At 49.4% G+C, this 27,870-nt stretch overlaps 1 protein-coding gene across 5 annotated transcripts in view; it reads right to left on the bottom strand.

Annotated features, from left to right (window-relative positions):
• NTRK3 (neurotrophic receptor tyrosine kinase 3) overlaps positions 1–27,870 on the bottom strand; it is a 311,454-nt gene that overhangs the window by 217,643 nt on the left and 65,941 nt on the right. For all 5 annotated transcript variants that reach the window (XM_077827898.1, XM_077827899.1, XM_077827900.1 and 2 more), the window contains exons 2-3: positions 26,715–26,789; positions 25,085–25,156 (exon numbers count right to left, since the gene is read on the bottom strand). In XM_077827898.1, coding sequence (XP_077684024.1) covers positions 25,085–25,156; positions 26,715–26,789 — 147 coding nt within the window. The remainder of the gene's footprint in view (positions 1–25,084; positions 25,157–26,714; positions 26,790–27,870) is intronic.

Here is a 27,870-nt window from a genome sequence, read left to right as displayed (position 1 = left end):
AGCAGTATCCCTGGAGGTGGGCTCAGAGTCCACGGATGTGCTGTTTGCAACACTGCTCTGTTGAGGTTGGAATTGTCCCGAGCTTGCTGGGTGATGGTGTAATGGGACACAAAGGTATGGACTGACGACCAGGTAGCAGCTCTGCAGAGGTCTTGAATCGGCACCTATCTTTAATGTTCATCTCCCCCAAACACTTCAGACAGTTTGCATGGGGGTCGCTCACAGGCATAGGCTTATGGAAAGCAGAATACGGTTTGAAGCCCGGGGACTGGGGCATGCCCCATCCCAGGGATGACGTCCCTAAGAGGACCACTAACTAACTGTAACTTACCAACTATTAAATACTAACTCTATGAACAACTATATACAAGAAACTATGAAAGAGAACCACTATAAGCGCTTGCAGTCACAAGAGGAAAGGCGTTCCAGCAACCACCCAGGGCTGTAAGAAGGAACTGACAGGGCGCAGGGCTGGTGGCAACTCATATACCAGCGCATGAGCATGGGGCTCCAGACCTGGCCCTATGGATAACAGTAAGACAAAAATCTCCGGCAGCCGTACACATGGGCTCGCGCTTACCTAACACAGAATCGACATGATCAAGCACTCGAAGAATTAGCCCTCACAGCTTGGCACATCAAAGCTACACACCTGACAGCTCAGTCTACACACACAAATTCAGCTCACACCTGCCAGCTGAAGTTTTTGCACCTGCAACAACTTGAGCATGAAAAACCACAGCTGCAGAAACTAGGGGAAAAAACTCCAAACCATTAATCATCAGTGTGAGTGATCAGAAAGCCTTCTCCTAATTACAGCCTAATTAACTCTGCCTTCTCCTCTTCCCAACTGAACTCCCATTTTACAGCAAGAACCAAGAGGTAGGGGAGGATCACAGGTGAACCCCGAGTTTAGGCTCTAATTGGAAGTTCAGCAGTAAACATCAGTAGCCTCTGAAGTCATTATCTGTTCTATTTAAGTCACACCCCCATACAGCGAAGGCTGAGATCTGGGGTCCTACACCCTGAGTGCAGAGGCAGCAATGTCTGCCCAGGAGAGTCTTTGGTTGGGGAGCCCATTCCTGCAGTGCTGGTAGTGGGGGAGAGCCTGCTGCTTGGGGAGGAACGGGAAGCCAGCTCCATCACTGCATGCCAGCAACTAATGGCCAGTGAACAGGATTTGCAGAGTAGAGTTGCTTCAGGACCTTCTTTCCCCCTTCTCAGCAGTGGTGTTCTGCACCCTTATTAACCACCAATGGCACCACTCTCCTTGATCTCCCTGCCTCCCATTAAAGCACTGACACTTTTCGGTCTCTCATGCCACTCAAACCCCTCCTCATCCTCTAATTTCCCTCCCCTTTGCTGGCCCATCTGAATCATCATTGCCCTAGTCACCTATGCCTGGGCAGGCATGGCAATTAATCAACTATGACAACGGTTCCTTGGCTGCACAGATCATTCATGCTGTGACCTTATTCACTGAGAACGGCAACCAAGAGCAAGAGACATGAACAAGAGACCCAGAGCCTCATTAAATCTGCAGCCAGCTAAAGAGGAAATATGGGGCAAGAGGAGGAGGTGGCACAAAGGCAGCTAAGTTTGCTATAGGCCAGGCACGAGGATCCCCATCAGACTCAGGGAAATGGGATAAACATAAGGCAGCATTGAGAGTGGACACGGAGAGGCACTGACTTCGGCTCTATGTGGGTTTGATACATGAAGGAGGCTGAAGGGTTTGGGCTATTAGATTCATTTGGCTCTTACTCTCAGAATAAGAAAGCAATATACAGTGAGGCCAGGTGTGTAGTGCTAGGGGCGATTAAAGGGATGGGTCCTACAAATCCAAACTGATCTTTTTTGGGTACAGGAGTCTCTGAAGGAGTTTTACCTTTCCAGCTTGGAAGAACTCCTCACCATCTTCCTCATAAAGCCCCTGGAAACCTGCCTGCTCTGTGTCTTTGCCCAGCCAGCCCACCTGAGACACCCTGGCCTCTGCAACCCAACCTGCCTGAGAGATGCTGCAATAACAAGCCAGTGTGCCATCCAGCCCCCAGGAGAGAGTCAATGGCAGATTCTAGGCGTGCTTTATGAGACATGTAGCACAGAAGCCATAGCCAGGTGTTGAAAGGCAAATGTCACTTTAAGCCACCTCTCTGCCACTCATATTCAAGACAGCATAGTTTAGAACAGCCCAGGGGTTGCTCTAACCTAGAACAACCTCTCCTGAAGAGGTCAGATCTGGAATTCTGCAGTTGAAGCCCAGACACATCTATGCTGCTTACAAGGCAAACACTCCCCAGTATGTGTTGTTCACTTTGGTTAGGGGATAAACCCCACCCAGCTGGTGTCATACAGCTGTGTGTTTGTCGCCACATGACACTGCTGCATCCATAAGCCGTGGCTTCATGTCAGGCTAAATACATCATAGCATGCACAAAGCACTGCAAACTGCAAGAATCTCACTGAGGCAGCAAAGATCCCTTAATTCCCAACGCTGTGGAAACACTGGGTTTGTCTAAAAGGAGATTTAGCGCCTGGCAAGCTGGGGTGTAAATCCACAATGTGCTAGCCTGCTGCATGCTAACGGGCCGTGTGGACCTCGCTATTGCATGCTAAGAGTTCCATAGTGCGCCTAGACCGACTACAGTTTCACTCAGCAGTGGATCAAACCACACTACAGAAATCACGGCAGCAAGGTCCACACAGCCAGTTAGTGCGTGGCAGGCTAGCATGCTGGAGGTCTACACCCCACCTTGCCACCCACTAAGTCTCCATGTAGACAAGCCCACAGCTCCTACTTCCCATCCGCGGGAAAGTCTTGGGAAATGGGCACAACTTGCAGGCATGCCCCAGAGAATCAGGCTTCAGTGTCCCTCGGAGAAGAGTCAGCCTTCGGGAGCCTGGCTCTGCCAGCTGAGGAGAGGGTAGGAAACTCCCATCGCTACAGAAAGATTAGCCAGTAAATGCTCTACAGTCCCCACACCAGAGAGAGAAGAGGGGAGGGTGGAAAAGGGGATGGGTGAGAGATAGAGAGAGATGTAGAAGAGCGGCAGACACAGCTGCAGAGGAGGGAGGACATCTTGCTGGAAGTGTCCTTTCACAAAGGTCATGTTTAGCTACATTAGGCAGAAATGTCAAGAGAAAATTGGATTCTGAAAGAGGAAAGAAAAAACAACAGGCTTTCCACGCAAATAAGGAACCAAAAATAGCACGATCATGTTATTACAATTTGGGGCAGGGAGCGATGGAGAGGGGACACGGCCTCGCTAACACGAGGCGCTTTGCTAGGCGGATGTGCTCGGCTTTTAGCCTCACTCCTTCGCCACGGCCCTCCCGGAGAACCCAGTGAAGAGGGGACGCACTGTCATTGGCTCACATCTGGCAGGAAATGCTCCTTTGGAGGAGCAGTGACACTGTCTGACCCAATAGGCAACACCTGCAGGCAACTGTGGGCAGGGACACCTACTCACAACCTTTATCTGGGGAGTGCCATGGGGAAGGCATTCGCCAACAGAGGCAGATACACACACTCTGAAGTGGGGTAAGTTGTGTAAGGTCCATGATCTTGGGAGGGGTTTTAAAAACAACCAAACTATATTTAAAAAATAATTAAGGTTGTGAAGACCAGTAAGGGGTTTTTACACCGCCCACCCTGCAACCCTGGTGCTTCCATGCTGGGCAGCTTTGACTCAGAGCCCTGACAACAGCAGTACAATAGTTCACCTTCGCTTCCACCAGCCTGGTTACTCCTTTTGGGGTGACACCACCAGCCCCGCTAGCCCCAAGTCTACCCCAAACCATCTCCGCTGCGGAGCTCAGCCCCTCTAACTGTAGCCCTCACCAAACCTTACTGAGTTTGCTGCTCCTTTGGCGAGACAGTATGCAGCACCAGCCCATTCGCTTGGTAAAGGATTTTACTCTTCCATGTGAAACAATGTATGGAGGTGGTGGCGTAATAAAACAAGAATAAGTTTATTGACAAAGCACAGACATTCAAGTGATACCAAACAGGTCGAACTGAGACAGAAATGGCTACAAACAAACAAAAGTAAAAATACTCTTCTAAAACTAAAACCTAATTTAAACTAGAGCCTCTTGTTCCAAGTGATGTTCTTCCAGCACGAATGGCCAGTTCTTAGCCAGGACCCAACACAGAGTTTAAAGCATTTGGCTTCTTTGTCTCTTCAGGTGCAAGATGCCAAAACGGCTTTTTCCTCTCTGCTTATATCCTCAATGTTTTATCTTTGTTTTCAAAGTCAGGAAGCCCTCCTGGGGGCTCAGCTTGCTGGGTCCACCAAGGAGCTGACGCCATGTTCATTTTTGCAGTCTCCTCCCCCTACTGAGATAGTTAAGTGGCTCTCTCCCCAATTCACTAGTCGTTTGATGGCTTTGTTTGCCTTTTATGTAAGCGTCCTTTCATTTCCTCTCTATGTTCAATTTACATTGGAGGCAAAGTCAAGCAGGAGGGACCACGTTCCTTTGTCTACAGTGGGTTGACTTAAACCGTACCTGCCAAAAACACTTGAGAATACATTTCCATCACAAAATGTTTCTCGTATCTCCCATACATACACCACATAATAATACTAGCGACAAGCATTTTATCAGTTCACATATGATACCTTACATGACACCTGTTAGATACAGATTACAACAACGTGAGTTGGAGTACACTGGTCAGACCAGCTCAGGCTCACTGCCAGATACTAAAGTGCCCATTGCCCTCTGGCACTGGGGTGCTCTCAGGGCCACTGTTAAGCACTCAAAAAATAGGAAATGCTAGAATTAAAGTTGCCTGTGTAATCTTTATTTGGCCTCCTTGAGTGTGTGCCTTATGATACAGTCTTTAGTTACATGATCACATACTATTTTACCCACAAGACCCTGGCCTTGCCATAAGCAACAAGCAACCTTAACTCTGACAATTCCTATTTGACTTTGCAGCCTTATTTGGTTTTTGGTTTGGTTTGGTTTGTGTTTTTGGGGACAGAAGGGTTGTATGTAATTTCCGAGGGTTTGGGTATGTTTTTAAAACCAAGCAAAAAAACTGAAATTCCATCACGTGGCACCGTATAAACACCCATACAGGTCATCAGCAGAGTTGGAACTTTTAGAGCCACAGTACAGACCTCTGTCGCTTGAGCTAACAGAGTAAACGACAGCAGTAGTAGGTTGTCATCCTTTGTGTGGAGCAGCACTAGAGGAGCCTGGGTCACTTTGCCAGGGTTTCCATAGATTGTTGCTGACAGCAGAGGAATGGTGAGACTCTGGAATCTTGGGTTCCATTCCAGGCTCTGGTGGCAAGTGTGCTCCAGGGAACTACTGTAAAATCTAACAACTCTTTGCTGAGCGAGTGCAAACTGCTATTTTACAAAGGCTTATAATTAGACCAAATTTGGGCAGATTTTCACAGGGAAAGCAAAAGGCACATCCCTGACACAAAGGCCACCAGCCTGCCAAATTTCAGATCCCTGCTCCAAAGCACTGGGCACTAGAGTTTTGCAAAGAAAAGAGAATTTTTTGCCACAGATAAAGCAATGTATTTTCCCTTGCTTTGTTTTTGGGAGCAGCTGAACTGTTTTAGCTGAAATGTTCCAAAAAATATTTAGCCCTAAGGCAGACACTCTGCATGAAAAAGTTCCAGCTCAAATGGCTAAAATTTAGCCAAGTTATAAGCAACTGAAAATAGGATCTTATCATGGGAAGCATCAGGCAACCTTAATAACAGCCGATGTTACCAGCCCTCTCCATCTCAGGTAGTCTGCACCTCACTCCTGCCAGCCTCTCATATCCCACAGGACCCTCCAAGGACCCACTTTCCATGGGAAATCCTTCCAAACACTCTCCTCCCCTTTCACAAACAACATGTTCTTTCCCTGTACCCTTCTGGTCCAAGGAGGCTCCAAAGTGGGGGGAGGCCCATAACGACCAAGTACCCCACATTTCCAGACTACAGGTCAAAAGAGCACTTGAATGGTTGAACACCAACGAGACAGATTTAAGACCCTTTTGTGACCTCTGATGGAAAGGTCACAGTTCAACAATACTCCACTGTCCCAGCATCATGTCAGGGGCAGCTGTGCTCCTGAAGCGCCTGTCTTTGAGATGAGACATAACATTCCTGACCACTGGTGCTTATAAATCTCATGCATTTTTTGTAAGAGTTAGGGGATTAGCCCTAATGTCCAGACCCAATTCCAGCCCGGGTTATTATATTCTGCCTCCTCTCCCTCTTCCAATTTCAACTGTGTGGGACTCGTCACCTCATCTCCCCTAAAGTGCTGATGTGAATTATTAGGCAGCATCTGTACCCCTACTCAGAGGTGGCTGCATTTCAGTGGTAGCTGAAGTGGTTTGCACATGGCTAGAGTGATCTGGATCCCTGCGTGAAGAAAGGCAGAAGAGAAATGTAAGGCGATCAGAGTCATCTTAGCCCAGCAGATGAATGGGGCCACTGAGGTGCATCTGCCGAACGGCTCATCACTCCCATTCTTGGGGAGGTGTTGGTTTGTTTGTAGTGGAGGATTAAAGAGGAGTTTAGCTCCCGAAATCCAGAACAATTGGACTTTAGTCAAAAAGAAATGGCATGTTTGCTTTTCCCTCAATTAAGTAGCAGCAAGAAGGGCTCCACTATTAAAAGCCATTTTTATTCAGCTAAAGTAAGCCAGATGCCTGATTAATGACACTAACAAACAAGAGCCTCTGTAATTAAACTGCAAACTATATTATTGTGATTCAGTCCAACTAGTGGCAGAAAGACGCTGCTGTTGGGGATGGACCCTGCTGCCCTCCTTCTCCCAATGAGCTCCCCCTTCCATGGTCACCCTTTATTTCAAACCTGACACATTCCTTTCTGCATGGAAGCCGTTTTTAAACACATTTTAATAACATGCTGCCAGCTCCAAAAATCCTGATCCAGAGGATTAGCTGCACGGAGCTGCTGGGGGGGCACGCACGAGTGCTTGGCATAAATTAGAAGTGAAACGCACATCCCCGACAGTAACGCACATCCCCGATGTATTCCTCAGCACCAGGTTGTCAGGGGCACAGTGCGTGGCTTCTTTGATATTCAATCTGCTCTGCAACACAGGCCCAATCAGCCTTGCCCATTAAGGCACTGTATCCCAATATAGCACATATGCTGCTGCCCCCACTGACTCCCCACCCTCTCATCTAAAGGCCAAGGATGGCAGGGGGCAGACACATGACAGGAGAAAGTCATGACAGCACACTCAGCGTTGAAGTAAAAACTAGATGGCATCATTGGGTAGGGAAACCACCCTACTGTGGCTCTCTCCAGGCCATTTGCTAGCCAGCAGTAGCCCTAGTTTCTGGAAGGGAATAAGGAGGGAGGAAATTGGAGAAGAGAAGAAAGGGGCCACCAAATCCACAAGAACAAAAACCAACCAGAGAGAGTCTGGGAAATTCTCCCTGACATTCCTACATAACTAGCCCCCACGTCAGTCCCACTCAGGCCCCTGCACAAACACACAACCAAGGGTAACAATACAGACTGAGAGCCCAGTGAGTGTCAACTTGTCGCTGTTTCATTTCTCAAGACAATTCGACCTCCGAGCATGCCTGGTGGCAGCCAGTTTCACCCACTGAAACCGGCAGCAAACGCCATGGATTCACACGCGTCTTGTGTTGGCTATCTGGAGCAGCCAGGTGCCAAAGGTGCTTCGGGTTTGAGATGAAGATGTACCTTAAAGTAAGGGCAGACACGCAGCCCACTGGTCCGCCTCTGCCCACCTCTCTCCATGCCAAAGTTTGACTTTGCTGTATATGTCCTCATAGGAAAGTCCTCCTGCCTTATGCCCCACTCCTCAAAACTCCTTGCCATTCACCAGGAATCCCTCCCCTGCATCTAGGCTTCTGTGGACCCGCTGTCTTCACCAGGGTATTTGGGCTTTGCCCCATGGCTGCAATAAAGCCCTGGACTGGACTTCTTGATCATCTTGGCTCTCTTGCGTTGATCAGCAAGTGTGAACAGGACACTGAAGCTGACAGGAAGGAGAGGCCTGATCATCAGTTCTGGCACTGCCCTGTCTCCATGTGCCACTCACTTGACACAGAAATAGGGTGCCAAGGGGAGAGAGACATTGGGAGACAGCGATGTGCCACCAAAAAATATGTGCCACCAAAAAAGTACCCAGAGGGACAAATGCACTGGCCCACTATTCTTTTAGGCCAACTCCTCAACTCCTCCTCTGATCTATTTTCTACCGTGTGCCGAAATGGCCAAAGTGAAGAACATTCCACATCAGAGTAATCTGGCTTGATGACACAGGAATTGCCCTTTCGGAACAGAGCAAGAGGTCATCCCCATACTGGACGTCCCACCTAGTCCGGCAGAAACCCCTTGAACAAGCCTCACTCTACAGCACTGGAGAATAACTCTTCGGCTTGTTCATCTCTGTCAGACAGATGCAATGACCTCTAAAAACAGTGTTGTGCTCCTGATCTCCCTCCCCCCTTAGTCTCCTTTTTCCTCCTCCACCCTATTTCCTGTTTAGTTAGCAGCTTTGCTCATTAAGGGAAAATGTACTGTCCTCCTTTAATGAACATGCTAAAATTACCCTAGCAAGTCCCAGCAGCAGCCACGGTGGCAGCACAGGCCCACACCACGATTCGGGCTCTGCAAATATTAGACTAAATTGAAATCTCAGATCGCTCAGCACAAACCCCCAATAGGCCACAGCTGAGAGAGAGCCTGCCAAAGCACCCGGCAATGCCAAACGCACGCAAGCCTCTCGCTCACATGCAGGTAAAGTGGATGAGTTAGCAGAACAGGGCTCAGCATTAAATTGAGGCCAGCGTTAGCCGCCGGCTATTCCCTCTGCGGAGCGCTCTGCCTGGACTCTTCCAGGTGTCACCACAAACATATCAGCACTACAAAAAAGCAAAAAATCATTTCATTCCAGCCAGGAAATCTCCAGTTCCTTGCCCCAGCGTCTCCCAAATGCTGCAATGGATGAAGGGGGTGAGAGCTTTGTCCTCTTTGTGAGATTGCCAAATGCTGCCTCAGAACATGGGGCATCCCAAACAGCATCACTTCATGATCCTAACACATCGTCTCCCAGTGCAAGAGTCACAGCCAGCAGTCACGACAACCCCAGAAACACCAGTATGAATGCCAAGATTTGGTCCTGCGAGGGAGAATCAAAAGATGTTCACCACCAGCCTGGTGGAGCCATTGCCCACCGTGACGCATCACAGCACATCCCCCATTCAAACACCAGCCCTGTATCTCCTGGGATGCACCTAGCCAGGCCAGGCCCGTTCTTAGGCAGGAGACCAGAGACAGCACTCCAGCCACCCTCGCTTTGCGTTGGCTGGCAGCCGGCATTCTCCACAGCCCCCAGCTGCTCCTGCAGCAGAATCTGAGGGGGAAGAAGGGTGGGTGGAGAGGTTTTATTTTTTTTCAGCGACAGCATTAAAACCAAACCACAATCACGATGCAAGGGAGAGAGACACGGGGGGAGGAGCGAGGGCGTTTCCCCTGCCAGTGCTGCACAGGGTGAAATTGCCAGCAATGTGCACACACACTTATGGCACCCTGGAGCTAGGCACGAGCAGCTCATCTGCCACTCGCCTTTCCTCCCGCTACAAATGATAATAACAACATGCATACTTGCTAGCAGTTTCATCCCAATGGATCCCAACGCGCTCCAGAGTCCACAAAGCCTTCACACACGGTCCCTCATCCACCACCCCCTTTCTTCCAAGGTGTCTCTCAGCTGCACCCTGCTTTACTCAGAGATGGGACCACCCCCAAAGGTTCTGTGGTACTCTGGGCTTTGCTTCAACGTGTGACAGAGATGGGGACCAGCCACAAAGGTTGGATCCAAACTCTCCCATGGTCTGGGGTGGTTTAGAGGTCAGGGTTTGGCTCTGGCTCTCTGTTACGCTCATCACCCTTTGCCTGGGGGCTGTTTACAATGTTCTCCTCCAAGGACAGCTGGATTCAGAGGATTCAAGCCAATATTAAAAAGCTGGCTCGGCCCCGCAATGGCATTTCCTGAGCCTGCCAGCTCCCCCCTCAGGGTGAAGGCCAACAGCGCTCGGAAGCACTTTAGTTCTCAGTGCAACTAGCCAGCCTGCAGTGAGAGGAGCCTTCCCCTGCACTTCAATCCTACCATGGAGAGAGATCCAGCCCCGAGTGCCCTTTACCCACCCCACCCTCCTCAGCCCACACTGAGGTAATTGGAACTCAGCAGACCCGGAATGTAACCGTGTGTTGGGCTTTCTCCTGCTGCAGTGCACAGAAGCAGTATTAGTGCCGACAGAGGCCAGGAGGTGCCAGCTGACAACTCCAGCAAGAGGCAGGGCTTATTGTGCTTGTTTGCCTCAAAGTGCTTGTTTCCCCCAGATGGGAGCAGACAGCGAATGGCAAAGACCCATCCCCTGCATCCCCAGCCCCGGATTTCCAGCAGGCCTGGGGTGAGGCAGACCATTCCACAACGGAAGAGAGATCCCAGCCACACTGAAAATACAGGGGAAGATACAGAGAGTGCCTGGGAAGGGAATCATGGAAGGGCCCCTCCCTCCAACTCCACAAAGCATTCAGAGAAGCCAGAACCCACAACACAGTCACAAAAATATTCAACAAGGACCCAAGATACTTAACTACAGCTTCCAGGCACTGTGTATAGAAACAGCGAGAGCCAATGGATTAGTAAATCACCTTTATGGAGGCACTAGATGGAAGCCCTGCTGCACAGATAGCTCTTGAGGAGAGCGTGGGGAGGGGCTGGGGAGTTTTACACCATCAACCCACAACTGCAGTCGTACTCGACCTATGGCGAACAATATCGAGCATGAAGCCACTCAGGCAGGCTTGCTTGGCGCAATAGCTGAGCTGCCCTTTTCTGTCCTCAGAGCCATGTTCCAAGCCCCCCTGGTTTGCTACATGCACATACGGCTGGAGGGTGAAAACCAAAAATGCCAGCAGACCTCCGAGCAACCCCCACGGGACCGAATGGCTGGTTAAAAAAACCCAACTCCAACAGAGGGGGCTCTGTGCCAGTGGCCAGGCTGGGAGGGGGCAGCTCTGCAGGTTCTCTGGACTTTGAAGAAAGCCGTGGGCGGGAAGCAGGGGGAAATCAGCAGTAACAAAACAACCCAACACGAGGTAGACAAAGCACTTGGCAGGCACTGCTAAATAGTTTCCAGTTAATTAACTGATTACATGATAGAACAGAAGGGGATTCGAGTGAGCGCTGTTGACCTTTAAGAATAATTAATATCATCAGGATCACAAAACTTGTCCAAGAATAATTAGGCACATTTTAATATTACATCCAAATCCAAGGGGGTGGTTCTGGTTAATTTAGAGGCACAGCTCCCAGCACCTCTCACCCCTGTTCCGCTTTCTTGGAGTCCACACACCCCATTCCTACCCCAGCTATCCTTCCCTTTCTTCCCTACCCCTCTGCCCTCATATACATTCTTCCCATCCACTTCCTTTCCCCCTTTTCCTCCAACTCGTTCCTCCTGCCTGATGATTTCTTCTTACTCCACCCTATTCCCACCATTATCCCTCTCCAGCCTGATCCCCATTCCTCACTAACCAGAACCCCCCAATTTTCTCTTTGTTCAACACCTCCTCCCTTTCCACCTCCCCCATTTCCTGCTCCCCACTCTCTGCTTTCCTCCCACTCCTGTGCTTCTCCCTATCCCACATCTTTGTGTCTATCAATGCTTCCCTTTCCTCCCTGTCCCCCTGAATATTGACTCAAAGTCAGAGCAGTGGCTGGGTCTTTGCCTCAAATTTCCCCAGCAACAGCCAGCCCATGCCCTGCCTTGCCAACGACACGAGTCCTCTCCCTCCCACCAGGCTCAAACCTCACTAACCACTCATTTCTCACTCCAGCTTCCCCCGCTCACCTGCCTCGCCCGGCCGGGTACCTGGCTCTAGCGGGAGCAGATAGGGAGCCGTTCCACCAGGAGAGAATAGAGGTCAAATGAATTTGCTCCTGTGTGAGCAGCTGAAGCCTTTGTTCAGAAGATCTAAAAAAGAGCCACAGCCCTGGGATACAACAGCTTTTGAAGAAAAAAAAATCTCCTGCTGTTGATTGTTAAAACAACCATGGGTTGATATTTTACTAAATTATAGATAAAAGGAAAATGGTCTTCAATGGCTGATGAAGCCAGGCTGCTGCCAAGAGAACTGTGTTTATACCAACTAATAAAAAGGAACGACTGCCATTACCTCACGGCACGTGCACCCCAGCATCAGAGCGGAGGGAAACTGCTTCCAGTGCAACTTCCAAAGGGAGTGCCAGGGACCTCACAGATAGACACAGCAGAAGACATGTGGCCGAGAAGGCTAGACAGCCTACACCAGTGGGTAGACAGGGTATGTTGGGTGAGAGGAGAGGGTCTGTGTGGAAGTAGTTTATGTCTGTTGCGGGCTGGTGTCGACTGGGCAGGGAAGGAGAGGACAGCCTTGTATCTCTCGGACTGCGGAGTGTTTGTGTGGTCTCGGCAAGCATCTGGGGGAAGGTGGTGTGTACCTGTGGCAATGGGGCGCTGGAGGGAAGCAAGCCTGGATCTCAGGAGAGGCTAAGGTTTTCCTCCTGGAGGGAAAGGAGGAAGGCAAGTAGCAAAGGGTCCCCTGCAGCAGCAAACGGATATGAAAGCAGCAATCCAACATACTCTGCAGAGACTGATGCATTCAAACTATTTCCCATCGAAAGGCAAGAGAAATGCTCAGCACACAAGACAAATACAACGCCAAGGAGGAAGCTGCCCCACCCCAAACTGCCAATTCTCGTTGGGACCCGTGGGGCAACAAGACAGCAGACATCAAGGTGCCTACAGCCCAAGCCTGTGGTTAGCAGCATTCATGCAGGGTAGGATGGCAGCAAACAAGCACAGGCAGAATGTGCAATCTGCAGCTTTAGAGCCACCCCTGCCTTGCCTTCACCCCCAGCCTCCCTTTTTCCTATTCCATTCAGGTTCTCAGGACACGTCCAGCACCGCAGTATCTGACTCCTGAGAGGCCATCCTGTCTGCAGAGCCTGTTGCTGCTGCACGGGGATGACTGGGAGGGGTGGACCGAGGGCTGGGTGATACGTTTATTTTTGCTGGAATGTTGGGCACGTGGGTGGCCTGTTGTGAATGCCGGGGTACACGTCCTGGGAGACAAGTCCATTTAGGCTGACAGGTGGGATGGGCACTGGGAGATCAGTTCAGGTTAGAGAGAATTATCTGCTTCTTTTTAATACAGACACAACTTTGGAGAGATCTAGCCCATGCGGTGGCGGGAGATAACACAGGGGTCAGAGGAGAATAATTCAGACAGGCTGGTAGCACCACAGAAGGGTCCAAAAGAAATCTATTCTCCCCTCCCTCTCATTCACCCAAACCTGTCACTCTGAAGCCATGGGGAGCTCTTCCTCCTGGCCCCCAAAATCTGGCTGCTGGAAAAGGACAAGAAAAACAGACACCTGCAAGTCAGATGTGAGCAGCTTCAAGTTCACCACTGGGGCTCTGTTTGCAAAATAGTGATCATGTGCCAGCAGTGGGAGCACTGGGAAGAGGGAGTTAGGAGAGGAAAAAAGGCAGGTGAATATGGAGGGGGCCAGTCCTGAAAGCCTGGCATGGACCTTGCGGCTCTCCTCTTTTCTGATGGGAGGCTGAGGGGCTCTGCTTCATGCTCTGGCCTTGGTGCTGAATGGCACTGGCCCCATGGCAGGTGCAAGGAGAGGTGACATGCTGCAGCTAAGGGACTCAGGCACCAGACTCCCACAGCAATGGATCAGAAGTAAACATGCACCTCATTGGGTGCAAATGGATTCAGAGTGCAAGGTACCTGGAATAACTATATACTAGTGCACTGGGGATCCAGTATAAACACACACACACACACGTCACCATGTGTTCAGATTCCCGACTGAGAGGGGCTCTAGTGGAAACACACACTTCCACGGGATCAGGTCTGCCACCACCACTCATCCCACATTACTGCTGACACTCACTGCATACATAACCGGAAAGACAATGCAAAGGCAATTCCAGCCAGGCCTCCTCGTGACACCATAACCCCACAGTGAGCTCGCACAGATGGGCTAATAAAGTATGTCACACTGTCTCCCACATCCTGCATAATCCACCACTCGGCTTTTAACATATATAAACAGGGAGGGGGAGGGGTTGGCAGAAAAAACCTAGAATTTTATAACAACATTTTACAATTTCAATAAAACGTGCCAGTGAGTAAGTTATGGCGTATTAAATTCTGGCACAGTCACATGCAAGGTCTGAATTAATGCCCCATCATTCACGCCCTGTCATGCCTTATTGCTTAAACAACACTCTCTTTGACTGTCTCTCTTTCTCAGGAGCTCTGTTTACTGTCTCTGAACCCCTATCCACCCCACCATCATGTTGTTAGCAAGGCGGCATCCTTGTAAAACCCAGATAAGATCACTTGGGAAGTCCCTCTACATTCTACTATGCTCCTACAGTGATGGATCTTCCCTCCCACCCACTTAAACGGTGTCTTCCAAGTCCCCCTTGGATGCCAGTCCTCTTCATTTCATGCCCCCCCCCGGGCACCTCCCACTGGAACTGGGAGGCTGGATATGGCTCCCCACCACAGCCGCTTAACATACCCTATTGTATTTTCTGCAGAGTCAAGCAAGGTGTTTCTGCCTTCAATGGGCTACCAGAGGCTGCCTCTGAAATGCTATCCCCCACTGGCCATAGGGGTGTGGAAGTGAATTCTGGCCCCTATTGCCCATGGACCTCCATACCAAGCCCCACGGGAATCAGGTCTTTCCACATTTGTTTGCTCTCTCTTGGGAGATGAGGAGAGATCTGACAGGATTTAACTAAGTATCAGGTGTTCCCCTGGCTCAGAAACACTATGTGAGGCATGGCAGAGATAGGTCTCCCAATTCTAACAGCATGTCTTGCAGGGTAAATGTGCTACAACATAAGACATGCATCAAGCCACCACTACCCAACCTAGGTCACGTCACAACACAACTTCATGAGGCTACATAATTGCAGGAGAACGTGATGAAACTGCCCTAGTCCAAAAATCTCTCAGAACATGTTAAATTGCGCTTCACTGCAAACCTGAAATCAGGCTTGTCAGAGGTGAGACCCAGCCCTAGAACTGCTGGCAAGGCCGGTTTGAAATGACGCTGCAACCAATGCAAAGGACTTTTTAAAATGGGACTGGGAAGCAGAGATATGCCGGCAAAGAAGCTCCCAGTTTCATCCATTTGCCAGCGAGACAACTGATAGTTTTTTCAAAACGGCAGCATGGCATGAAACCAGAAAGGCCCAAGGGAGTAGGAACAAACACCATCCCCGTGTGATTTAACTGGAAGTGGTGGTTCAACGCATTAAAAAGCTTCAGAACAAGGTAGTGTGTGAGAGTGAGACAAGATTCTGAAGAGCTCAGGCACCACAGTGATGGGCAGATACAAGAACCTGAATGGAATAGGAAACCTTCTTTACCTCACTGTTGTTATAATTCATCTTGTTGGAGTAGCGCCTAGAGGCCCCAACCAGCTTGTGACTTCATTCTTCTAGGTGCTGCACAGGTGTAGCCCCAAAGAGCTACAACCTACAGAGACTAGAGAACAAAAGGACTATTATCCCTACCTGACAGAGATGGAGACACAGGGAGATCAGTGACTCACCAAATGGCACACAGGAAGTCTGTGGCAAAGACAGGATCAGCACCCATATCCCCGAGTCCCACTATAGTGCATTAACAACATGATCATCTCTCCTCTCTGTATTATTGTAGAACACATCAGTTCTTAAGCAGGTTTGGATTCTGTTGGAGGCAGCCAGGCCTGCAGCAGAGAGCACAACTCTAAGTGGCATGCGGTCCCCAACTCCAGTCCTTGCTCTGCTACTGTGTAGCCTTGGGCAAATCACTTCACATCTCTGCATCTCCATTCCCCATCTGTAGCACGGGGCTAACACTCCCCTGCCTACCTTACCAGGGCATGGTGAGGATGCTTGTGCAGTGCTTTAAATGTGGATGGTGTTTATAACTAGAGATGCTGAGGCATATCACTGCAGTCAGAAATTCACCACTGGGCCTTTGGAATGCTGTTCAAATGAGCTAAGTTTACAGTTGCCAGCCCTGTGGGAAAAGCCAGACTGTCTGATGTCTGCACGGAACAGGTCTCTCCTTTGGCCTTGGGAACAGAGGCTGCTAAAATACAGAGCCTGCCTGTGCTGATGTTCCAGCTGAATGAGGAGATGATCCAAATTGATTCAGTCTGAGGTAACAATTGGAAATAAACATGCCATCCAGCCACTGCTGATTAGCATAGTGGCTAGGCAGTGTGCTATGCCGGCACGCAGGGGACAAAGTAGGGAGGAGGGCATGGGGGAGGTATGGAATCAGAGGGAACATTATTACTATTTATTATACCTAGGGAACCACAGACATGCACAACTCTTTACAGAAGAACTGGGTCCCTTAGTAAACTGGGCACAAGCAAACAATGTGTATTTTAAATACAGCTAAATGTAGACAAAGCACGTAGGTCATACTTATGCCGTGCGGGACTCTATCCTGGGAAGCAGTGGCTCAGGAAAAGATTTGGGGGTTGTGGCGGATAATCAGCTGAACATGAGCTCCCAGTGTGATGTTGTAGCCAAAAGAGCTAATGCGATCCTGGGAAATCTGGATTAGGAGCAGAGAGGTTACTTTACCTCTGTATCAGTCACCGGTGCGACTGTTGCTGGAATCCTGTGTCCAGGTCTGGTGCCCACAATTCAAAAAGGATGTTGATAAATTGGAAAGAGTTCAGAGAAGAGCCACAAAAATGCTTAAAGGATTAGAAAACAGGCCTTAGAGTGACAGACTCTAAGAGAAAAATTGAGTTAGCTTAACAAAGAGAAGGTAAAGGCCTAACTTCATTACAGTCTATAAGTATCTACATTGGGAACACATTTAATAATGGACTCTTCAATCTAGCAGAGAAAGATATAATGCAATCCAATGGCTGGACGTTAAAGCTAGACAAATTCAAACAGGAAATAAGGCATACATTTTTAATGGTGAGAATAACTAACCGTTGGACCAATTTACCAAGGATTGTGGTGGATTCTCCATCACTGGCCATTTTAAAATCAAGATTGGATGTTTTTCTAAAAGATCTACTCTAGGAATTATTTGGGGGAAGTTCCATGGGCTGTGTTAGACAGGAGAGCAGACTAGATGATCACAGTGGTCCCTTCTGGCCTTGGAATCTATGAAAAATAGACCAGGGCAACTGACCCTGCTGTGAGTAAGTAACAGTTCAAGGGCCTGCTCCCAAGAAGCGCTGAGCTCCCTAATGTCCTTACAGCACAAATGGGAACTGAGAGGTGCTGAGTACTGGCATGATCAGACCTTTACTTACAGAGCGGATAGCAATGGACCACATCCCCCGCACAGTGTGGTCCTCGTCCGTAACGCTGTCTCGCACAGAAATACAATTAAAGAGTAATAGCGCCCAAGCTAGGAATGCCAAGCGTTGCCTGGGAGATGGAGGGAAATCAGGAAAGATTGATTTGCTATGGATGTATCTGATTCCTTTTCATAATTGCTTGAACTGTTCCTATGCTGTAGTTCAGGTTGGAGGGAGAAGACTGGCAGGCGTGCAGGTGACAGCTGGTAGCCTACTTGAAAGGCCTCAGCACAGGAGGAGGAAAGAGGATGTGTGGCACCCAGGATCAGAAACAGTGAGAAGCCCTGGAGTTGCTTAGTGGAGGAGAGCAGAGTTAGACTTTGCTCCTTATAAAACAGATTAACCTGGCTGCTTTAGAGAGAGGCCCAGCATCACTATCCAGGGAATAAGGGCAAGTGATTTTTGTGAAAAGCAATTGAACATCGTCGAAACAATATTAAGTCTGGTGTTTTGTTTGTTTATCCATTCAGCCCGAGATCCTGAACAAGCTCACACAGCCACCCAGGGCAAAGTAGTTTAAACAATAACACACATGGCAAGGCTGCGCAGTTACACAAGGGGACACACAAACCTCACAAGCACCATGGATCAAGTATCTCCAGTCCTTCAAGATGTGTGGGTATGAGATGGAAGAGTGCTTCTAGTGTCTGAGTGCCTTTATGAAGTGTCAATACAATGAGCACAGCGTGACTCAGCAGCCCTGATCTCTAGACTGTGCGGTACCCAGGAGAGGAGTCATGGGTCATGGTCCTGCCTTGATCTAGAGATAATCCTGCAATGCTTCTCCAAAATATTCTAGTCCAAAGCTCTTCACAGACCACACTTATCCACGCACCCCTCATTCTTTCACCTCGCACTGAAATGCAGTTGGCTCTGGGGTAGGATACAGCTGCTCTTTAACAGCACTCAGCAACTGTACCAAACAGTCCAGGAAGTGAGGCAGAGAAGAATCCTGTATCCAGTCAAAAACAGAAAGGGAACCTCAGGTAATCAGGATGTGCTTTCCCAGACTAGAACATCGCCAGGGCACTAGGGTCAAGGCCACGCTCATAAAGTATATCAACATTGACATGCCATGGTGAATGGGCAGGGTGGTCTAGGTTAACTACATCACAGAAGCTGGCAATGGAACAGGCCTGTTGGATCATCTACCCCATCCTCCTCCCAAGCCAAAGAGTTCCCTACACACTTAGCCCAGTAGGGCCTTTCCCATCTCTAATGTCCATAAGTCTTCAGCCCTTCAGCCCATCCCCCAATCTATGTGAGCAGAGAAGTGACAGACACAGAAGAGAAGATAAAAAACCCACAGTGGGACAGAAGGCAGCCTATGTATGGCAGCATTCAAAAGCCAAACAATCTATCGCCCCACCACCCTGCTACCCAGAGAGGGCAGGAGTCACCACGACGACTCCATGTCCTTTGTATTTACCAACCTGGCTATAGTTGTACAAATGTGGCTCTGCTTTATCAAAGGCCTCCATCCCCACACTGGCAAGCCCTGCCAAGGGAGAGCTCTGGAATGGGAATGGTGTCTCGGCTGGCCTATGAACCCATTTAGAGCTCACAGAAGCCTCCAGAAGACAGATTGGGGGGAAAAGAAGCCACAGAATGCGGGCGGAAAAAGCAATTATTAATATTCTAAATGGAATTCTGACTACTTAAGCTTTATTTAAAAGCGCACCTGACTCTATAATTTCAGGGCCTTAATTTGTTTTCTTTACTACACCAATAAATAAGGTGCATGTGGTTATTCTCCACAAATACAAACAGGCGCTTTACAGACTGGCTGACTGAGAGCAAGTGATTCAAGGAAGTGTTTAGAGGGAGTCACATTCTATTAGCGGGTGACCTGAGACCGGGGGGGTAGAACATGATGGGGTTCACGGGGAAGGACGCAGCTCTCAGTCCAAGGAAAGGAGCTGGGGGCAGAGGACCATCATTGGCTGTTAAGGGGATTCAAGGGAGGCTGAAGGGACTTACACCTCTGGGACCAGCATCAGCTGATCTGAATGGCAGGGAGGCATGACACTGTCAGTCCTCCCAACCAACATGGAACGACGGACCTGATGGGAGGGATGGAGCAGACATACAAATATATTAATATCTAACTCACACCAGTCTGTGGCACTGTGGTTCCTTCTCTCCTCTCTAGCTTGCATTTCCAGTCCAGCCCTCAGACTCCTTGACAATGGCAACGGGATTGGTTTCCCCCAGAGAACACCACCCAATTGTTTTTAGTCTCAGTTTTATCGCTGTCCTTTCCTTTTTATCTCTTGGAGATGAATCTGGTGCCAGTTTGGCAGCCCTGGCATTGATGGCCTCCGCCTATGGGACAGGCTCTGCAGAGAGAGCTTCTACATGCCATCACACTCCATTGACTGTTTCAGCCCTGAGCCATTTGGGGTAAGACCAGAGTTCAACCTCTAGAGCCCAGCCAATGCTGGGCCTCTCTGCTGAGGCCCTCACAATGGCAGGGCCACTGAGAACCACTTGTAGCAGTGCGTTTTGTGGTAGCCCAGTCCCCAAAAAGGATCTGAGACCCACCAGATTTGTTTCATACAGTCAGCTAAGCTCCTGGAGTCCTTGTCCCTGCCCCCCCAGGACATTTGTTTCCTATTCTCTCCCAAGGGCACATTATATGAGCAGATGGAGGCTGATGTCTATCTTTTGGAGGATGGGGAGAGGGAAGGTCCAATTCAGGCAACAAGACAGAGAAACATAAATCCTACATCCACCCTCTCCCACACTGCTGCAGAGGGTGTTCCCCACTGCAACGAGAACTCCTGCAGCTCCCATCATCCAGGAATAGCAAACCATGGCCACTGGGAGCTGCGGGCGGCTGTGCCTGCAGACCGTCAATGTAAACATTGTCTCACGGCCTACCAGCGGGTTACCCTGATGGGCCCACGTTGCCCACCACTGGTATAAACTCTCAACCCTATTAAACAGGGCAACATCTAGATTAAGCAGTTTTTCTCACCCCACTGGATATTGCAGTCCATAGTATACAGATTTCCCCCCTTGAAATCTGGGCCAATCTCTTCTGCTTAAGTCTTCTCAGTGTCCTTGTTGCTTCCAGCATGGGCGGGTGAAGGAGAAAGACCCAGCATGTGGCCCCTGTGTCTGCTTTATAACCTCAGTCCCATGTGTTTGGGGAGCACCAGTCCAGGCATGTCTGGGGCGTTGCTGAGTCTCCAGACAAGATTGAGCAGTTCCCCTGGTGTGGCCCCATGCGTGAGAGACATTGCATTATAGCTCCCTTGCTGGACAATGGTTGTTGATGGTTTGATTGATACCCCGCCCAGGTGTTGGTTATTTTCCTTGCTGTTGCCTCTGGGGAGTGAATATCTGGCTGATTCCCCAACTTGCAGCATGTGCTAGTGACCACCATACAACACAATTCTCATAACTTCGTATACATTAATGATATACATATATGGATAGAGAAATGAATTTCAGCAGATCATAACCTTTCCCCTGACACCTTACAAGGCATGCTTTATATGTAAGATCACGATTATATAAAAATGAGGACTATGGGGATTACAAGTCGCTCCCCCAAGGTATAGTATGTCACAGTGGGCTAACGCTATTTATGGATCCATATACCTCTAGTCCAGAGTTTGTTTACATCAGTCACTCACGGCTCCCTTCCCCCCACACCCCCCTCACATCACATACCAAGGACTGTGCGCAGGGCTGACTAACCACTTAAGGGCAGCTATGTCCCCTGTTAGAGGGCACTGGAGTATTCAGACACTTCAAGAAGCTGAACGCTGCAAAACCTCTCAATGGCTTCACCTTCCCTTTCTTACTCTGTGCAGGAAAAAACTCATTCAGAGCCATTATCTTAAATAAACTCCAACAAACCAGAGATCCTACAATTAGAGCTGGAGTAAGTGATCATCTTGTGATTGCACAGCTGGGGTCTGAAGACTTGTAAATGCACAGAGAACGGAACAGAAATAGAAGAAGCTGAGAGAAGGCAGAGAAACCCAGCTTGTCTGACAGGAGAAAACCTCTCTCAAAGCTGTGGGAGGAAGGGGAGAGAAGATAGAGAGGTGGATGGTGTTGGGATTTCCCCCAGGGAGGAAAAAAAGCCCACCATCAACCAGTAAAGGAGTTTAAATCAGTATGCAAGTTTTCCCCAAGATACAAGTCTGCTGCTGCCCCTCAATCCCAGCTTCCAGTACCCCCTACGATTCCAGTCCTGGGCCCCAACATGCCTGCACTATTGCCCCTCAATCTTCCCCATTCAGCTTCTCAGTAATTCCCCAGTCAAACACTTGGTGTTGGGTGCTTCAGAATCCATTTGCAAATTATCCAAACCCCCAACAAACACAAAGAGACAAGACCCCCAAATGAGGGGGTGGAGGGCAAAGAGGCGATGTCCCCTGCAATGCTGCATCCTGAACTGGTCCCCGGGTTCCACTTCTCACAGCCCTGGCTAGTTGAGCCTCAAGTACAGTAACAACACCATCCAACAGGTCTTGGCCCTGACATGCATCCAGCTGTGGCTCATGGAGGCCATTCCCCTTGATGGGGACTGGGGCAGTATTCCTTGATCTTACCAGCCATTGAACCCAGCTACAGCAGCCTAAGACTCCGAGCAGAGTGACATTTCCACTAATCCTTTTATCCCCAGCTCCAATGTGAGGCTGCCTCCGAAAATGTCAGGTCCCCAGCAGGCTGAGCTCCTTCCGAGGCAGTGGCTGGCTAGGAGCCCGAAAGCTGCCCTGCCATGCTGGTACAGTCTGACATGCTGTCTCTCTGGAGGGGTCCCCCAAGTGCCACCAGATGTTCAAGTGGCAGATCCAATGGCTGAGGTGAGATGGCCTGCCACAGTCCAAGACAAAGGAGCCACAGGAAGCTTAGGTAATAAAGTGGGGGGCAGACCATCTAGACCAGGGATTGGCAATCTTTGGCCCACAGCCCATTAAGGAAAGCCGCTGGCGGGCCGGGACAGTTTGTTTACCTCCAGCATCAGCAGACTCGGTTGATCGCAGCTCCCACTGGCCACGGTTTGTCGTCCCAGGCCAATGGGGGCTGCGGGAAGAGCGGACAGCACAACCCTTGGCCTGCACCACTTCCCGCAGCCACCATTGGCCTGGGACGGCGAACCGCAGCCAGTGGGAGTTGTGATCGGCTGAACCTGCAGACACGGCAGGTAAACAAACTGGCCCGGCCCGCCAGCGGCTTTCTCAGGCGGGCCGTGTGCCAAAGGTTGCCCATCCCTGATCTAGACAACCAGCAGCAGCCCAAATCCTGGTCCAGTTGGACTCAGAATCCTGCCCTGCCCCCATCTATCTCACTCCACTATCTCAGAAATCACCTTTTTGTGTTATCATTAAAGCCACTTCTCCTCTAGGATCAGGAAGTTTAAGAGCTAAGAACTTCCAGCCTTTACATGAGGTCAGACACCACGATGAACAGAAAAGCGGGACAGAGAGCCCCAGGTCTGGGCTTCTCCCATCATCACGCTACATTTTCTTACTTCAAATCAACAGCTCTTCACACTGTGAAATGCCAGAGTTAGGACAGGTCTTGTCATTTGAGTGGCTGGCATGGTGACCAGGGAATCTCTCCGTGGAGCAGACAGGTAATTCCAGAGATGATCCAAGCTACTATAGGAAGCAGGTAACCGTGACCATCAGGCATGGAGAGGGCCCTATGGCAAGATGATATGTCTGAACAAACAACCAGAACCAGGGACTGAGCTTTCTCTGGACAGGAGTACAACAGTCAGAAGAACAGACATATTTCCTCCTCTCAAGCTCCATGGTCCCACGTGAAGGACTAAGCATGCCTAGGACATACCACCAAAGCCCAGCTACTTAGTTTAAACAAAAAAAAAAAGAGTTAAGGATACCAATTGAACAATGTAGGTACCTACAGTCGCAGACCCAAGCACTTCAAGGCAAGGAAACGAATCTCAAGCTAAGGATGTTTAAATCTTACATGGCCCACGTAGTAAACAAACATTTCATCACCATACATCAGCCTTAACTCCGACCCGAAATAAAAGTGATTTGTCCAGCCATCTCAAACTACAAAACTGAACTCTTTCTGAAAGTAATAATGGCATAGGTACACACTAATGGCACATATTGATCAGCCTCTAATGCAAGTTCACCTACACAACAATACCATGAATCAATAGATATGCTCCTTACCTATTATAGACAATATTATTCCCAAGAAACAGCAACCATAGCTATTTTACCCAACAATTCAGCTGTCCGGTGCTAAATGCGTTATGCAATTTCCCCATTCAACAGTATCCCGTCAAAGAAAATATTTAGATACCCCAACCAAAATAGCCAAGAGTATACATTAAAAACAAAATCCATGGGTCAGAATTAAAACTGTTGTATTGTGATGAAATGTGCATTCCTTTCTGCTTAGTAAGAACAGTGTGTGTTTATTAGGTGGGCAGTTCAAGTTCTGTGACATCCTTAACTGTTCATGTGTTTGATTTTAAGTGCTTGGGTTTTGCAAATGTTAGGTAAGTACATTGCTGTCACTTAGCAACTGTAACCAGCTTTCACAATGAAGCTTTTAGGCATTTGTGTTAACGTGAGCTCTGTGCACGCAATCAAGCGGCAAGTCTACCCCATCTCTTTTCACCAGTAACGTGCCCATATGGCTGGCAACACATGCCCATAGAATCAAAAAGATTATTTTTTAAGTTATTACCAGTTTTCATTGAAATGTCTGACAGTACACGATTGAGACCAAGCACCTGGGCTCACACACAATGCACTGGAACTCACAATAACCAATCAGCCCACCTCTAGTCTTTATGCTGGAGCTCAGAGGGATCTGATCCTGTATCACTCACTCAGACCAATTATTTCAGGCCCTTGATGCATTTTGCACACATGCTGGTACTCCAGCCTTTTCTGAAGAGAGAAATGTCGCCCAATAGCCTCCAGTGCTTGTACGTTCCATGGGACACAGTCCAACCTTCCCAGATACTCCTCTGGAAAACTGGACGCTACCTACTGGCTTGCCTCCTTCCCATACCAAATTCCAGAGCACCACTTCCTTACCATCTCCCCTGATCCTCCAATAACCTCCAGCAGGAAGCATCTGTGCCCTGGGCCCACCTCAAATGCCCGTTTAACAAGTCAATAATTAGGAGCACAGCTGTCAGCCACATGCCTGAAGCGACAGCAAGATCTGTGTCTGCAAAGCCCTCTGTATTTTTCACATGTTAATGAGCAGTGCAGGCTCAGGCTCTGCACTAAAGGCATGCTGCCACCACCATTCCGCCCGCAGTCCCCTGAACTCCACAGAAAGGGAAACTTCCGCTGGCCGCTGCAGGGGTGCTAATGAGGCAAGCACTGGTTACAGCCACAATCAAAGCCAGCCCAGTTCTTAGACACCTAAATGTGTCGGTTTCCCAGCAGGAGAAAACTGTTCAGTGCTCTCACTTTCCCCAGACCTCCCTCTCTGTACCCTCCTCCCCCATCCCCTTCACTCTTCTCTTCTACTCCCTTCCTTAATTCACCTTTCATTACTTCTCTCTCCTTCTCCCTCCTGCATCTCTCCTTTCACGCTTGCCCCTGGCTTCCCCCCCAGGGGTGACAGCATTGGAGATAACCTTTCCAAAGGGAACAGCAGGGCAAGAGGGCTACGTTACTCACATGTAGCGCAAATGAGAGTTCTTGGCAAAAGCTCGTGGCTGGATGCTGCGAAGTCCTGAGTTCTTGATTGTCCTGGAAGGAGATTTAAAAGGACAGTGATGAAGTAAAGACTGAGGATCAATGGGCACTCAAAACCCTTTGCTAAACTCGAGGAGACGGTCGAGAGACAATGCCCATAAAACTGAAAGCGACAGGCAGAGCAAGACAGTTTCAGGAGCGGACGCTCAGGGAGTTAGCGAGCGTGGGGAGGGGTGAACATTTTAATCTCTTGCCTCAGAAGACCTGGGTAAGGTCACAAATAGAGAGGAGTCTGGTTGTCTCAATTTAATCTGATAGACCTAGTACTGTCAAGAGCAGGCGTAGCATGAGCAGCCGCTGTGCAAGCCTCTCCTACGCAGTTCTGCCAATGCACCGCAATCTTGACCCACAGCACTCCCTGCTACTGCAGCCCTGGGCTTCCCCACATGGCATTATCAATGCACTTCGGTCTTCACCAGCCACACTCCCTGCTATTCCAATCCTGAGCTCCCAAAACAAATCTCTGCCAGTGCCCCTCAATCCTGACTGCACCCCCCACGGCCCTTGCTTACTTCTGGTCCATAGTTTCCTTGGGCCCACTGTTCTAGAGATCTGTGATGGACATATACGTCCTTTGGGGAGCACCACACACACATTTAACCCAGAAGAAAATCCGTTTGCTTTGAGCACTTGAGGACAAGTGAGTTTTTCCCAACATGATAAGAAGAGCCGAGAAGGATTCTCTTCCTCTTGTGCTCTGGCAGAGCTAAATCAGCCCCCAGGGCCATGATTTCTTAATCTCCTCTGTGGACAAAATACCAGACTCCATTGCAGCTTTTCTACACTAAATCTCAACCAGCAGCCCAGCCTGGGGACTGGTTCAGTGCACAGCTCGCTGAGGAGCCGAGTCCAGGAAGCTGAGCGATATACTGTAGGTTTCCAACTGAAATGAGGTTGGAGAATTACAACTTAACCCCTGGTGGACATCTGTCCACATTACAGAACCATCACCCGGCATAATCCAGTGTCTGATCAAGAGAGGTACAGGGACAGTTTAAGGCACTGGAATGGGATTTGAAAGGTCTGGGCGCCGTTCCTGGCTGTACCGCAGACTTCCCGTGCGACTGACAAATCACCACCTCGGTTCCCGCTCTGTAAAATGGAGATTCGACTACTTCCCTACCTCACAAGGGTATGCTGAGGACACAGTCGTTGTGACTGCAAAGCACTCAGCTGCTACTGTGATAGGAGCCATGTAAGTAACCAGACAGATAGAAACAGCTGGAGTTTCACATCTTAGGAGAGCAGTGCAGCGTATGGACCCAGATCTGGACCAACAGGGGGTGATCCAGGTTAGGACTGAAGAGTATTGGCAAAGCTGTGTGAAGTTCACAGTCTGCCTGACCAGGGCTCCATCTAGGACTGGAAAGCAGCAAAAGTTAAGGAGAAAGGCAAGGTTCTACATCTGCCTGGGAACCGTCAGTCATGCTCTCAACATCATATGTCAGAGGCCATAGGATGAAAGGAGCAATATTTCCCCGCTGCAGCCTGAACTGGCTGCCGCCAACACCACCTTTCAGGTCTCTCGCTCTCACACATGCATGATACTCACAGCCTCTGGAGTCCCGTGTACAGCTCCATGTCTACAGCATTCAGTGTCTGCAAGTTCTTCCAGTTTTCTATGTGTCTGTGGAGAGGAAGGAAAGGCTCAGCCCTAGGTACAACAGGACAGTCAGTCTGTTCCACACAGCGGAAGTGCTGCACGACCCAGGCAACACCCAGGAAACTGTCCATAGGAGACATCCACTCCCTGGCTTTGCCCAAAGCCCTATGCAGGGGGAGGGTGTGGGGAATAGACACTATTGCATCTGCAACACCCACATAAGCTGCTGCTCCGGCACCCTGGAGCTCATGTGGTTTCCATTATAACCCCCCAAAAACAATTTCTCTTGGTTTTTTTATTATTTCCTATTCTCTGCAGCTTTGGGGGTCAAGCCATCACCTTGGGTTTCCTCTGGTCCCATCCTTTAATATTTTATTAAGGGGCCAATGGAGGCACCTGGGTCTAATGGTTAATGTAGCCAACAGGGAGGGGGGAGTTTTGGGCAAGTCACTTCCCCTCCATGTGTGTCTCACTCTGCCCATGTGTAAAGCAGAGATAAGGATCAAGATCCCCACATGAGAGACACCGGAGCCACTGGGCAAAAGGCTAATGCAAAATTTAAAAATGCGGCTACTGAGCCCCAAACTGGCTCTGGATCCCTGTTCCTGGTGGCCAGGGAGAAGAGGGGTTTGCTCCTCTGGCTGAGCTGCCCAACAAACAGATAAGGTCCCTTCAGGGCTCAAGTGCACTCAGCTCTGACCCCCACAGATTCAAAAAATCCAGTCTTCAATATGGCCTCGGATGGGTCCAGCCCAGCCACAACATACAACATCCCCATGTGCAAGAGCCAGAGGTAAGGGCCCACCTCAGGGCTCCCGGTCTCTGAAGCTTCCGGAAGGCAGACACCTCTGAAAGCAGCCCTCATCACAAACTGATCCAGGGAAAGGACAGAGGGCACTCCAACCCCCCCAGACAGCTGATCCACCAACCAGAATTTGTATTGACGACGGTAGATCTGATTTCCTGTTTCCAATCAGCAGGCTTTTCAGCACATGGGGAAGGGGCACCCCTGTGTATAATGGGGCACAGATGTCCCCAAAGTTAAGCATACAGAGTCTCTGCAGGTCTTTCACCAGGTGAGGAAACAACAGTTTAGGAGTCAGTG

This window comes from Eretmochelys imbricata, chromosome 10, assembly GCF_965152235.1.
Source record: "Eretmochelys imbricata isolate rEreImb1 chromosome 10, rEreImb1.hap1, whole genome shotgun sequence".
Taxonomy (NCBI): domain Eukaryota; kingdom Metazoa; phylum Chordata; order Testudines; family Cheloniidae; genus Eretmochelys; species Eretmochelys imbricata.
This window is presented reverse-complemented; position numbering and strand designations above follow the sequence as displayed.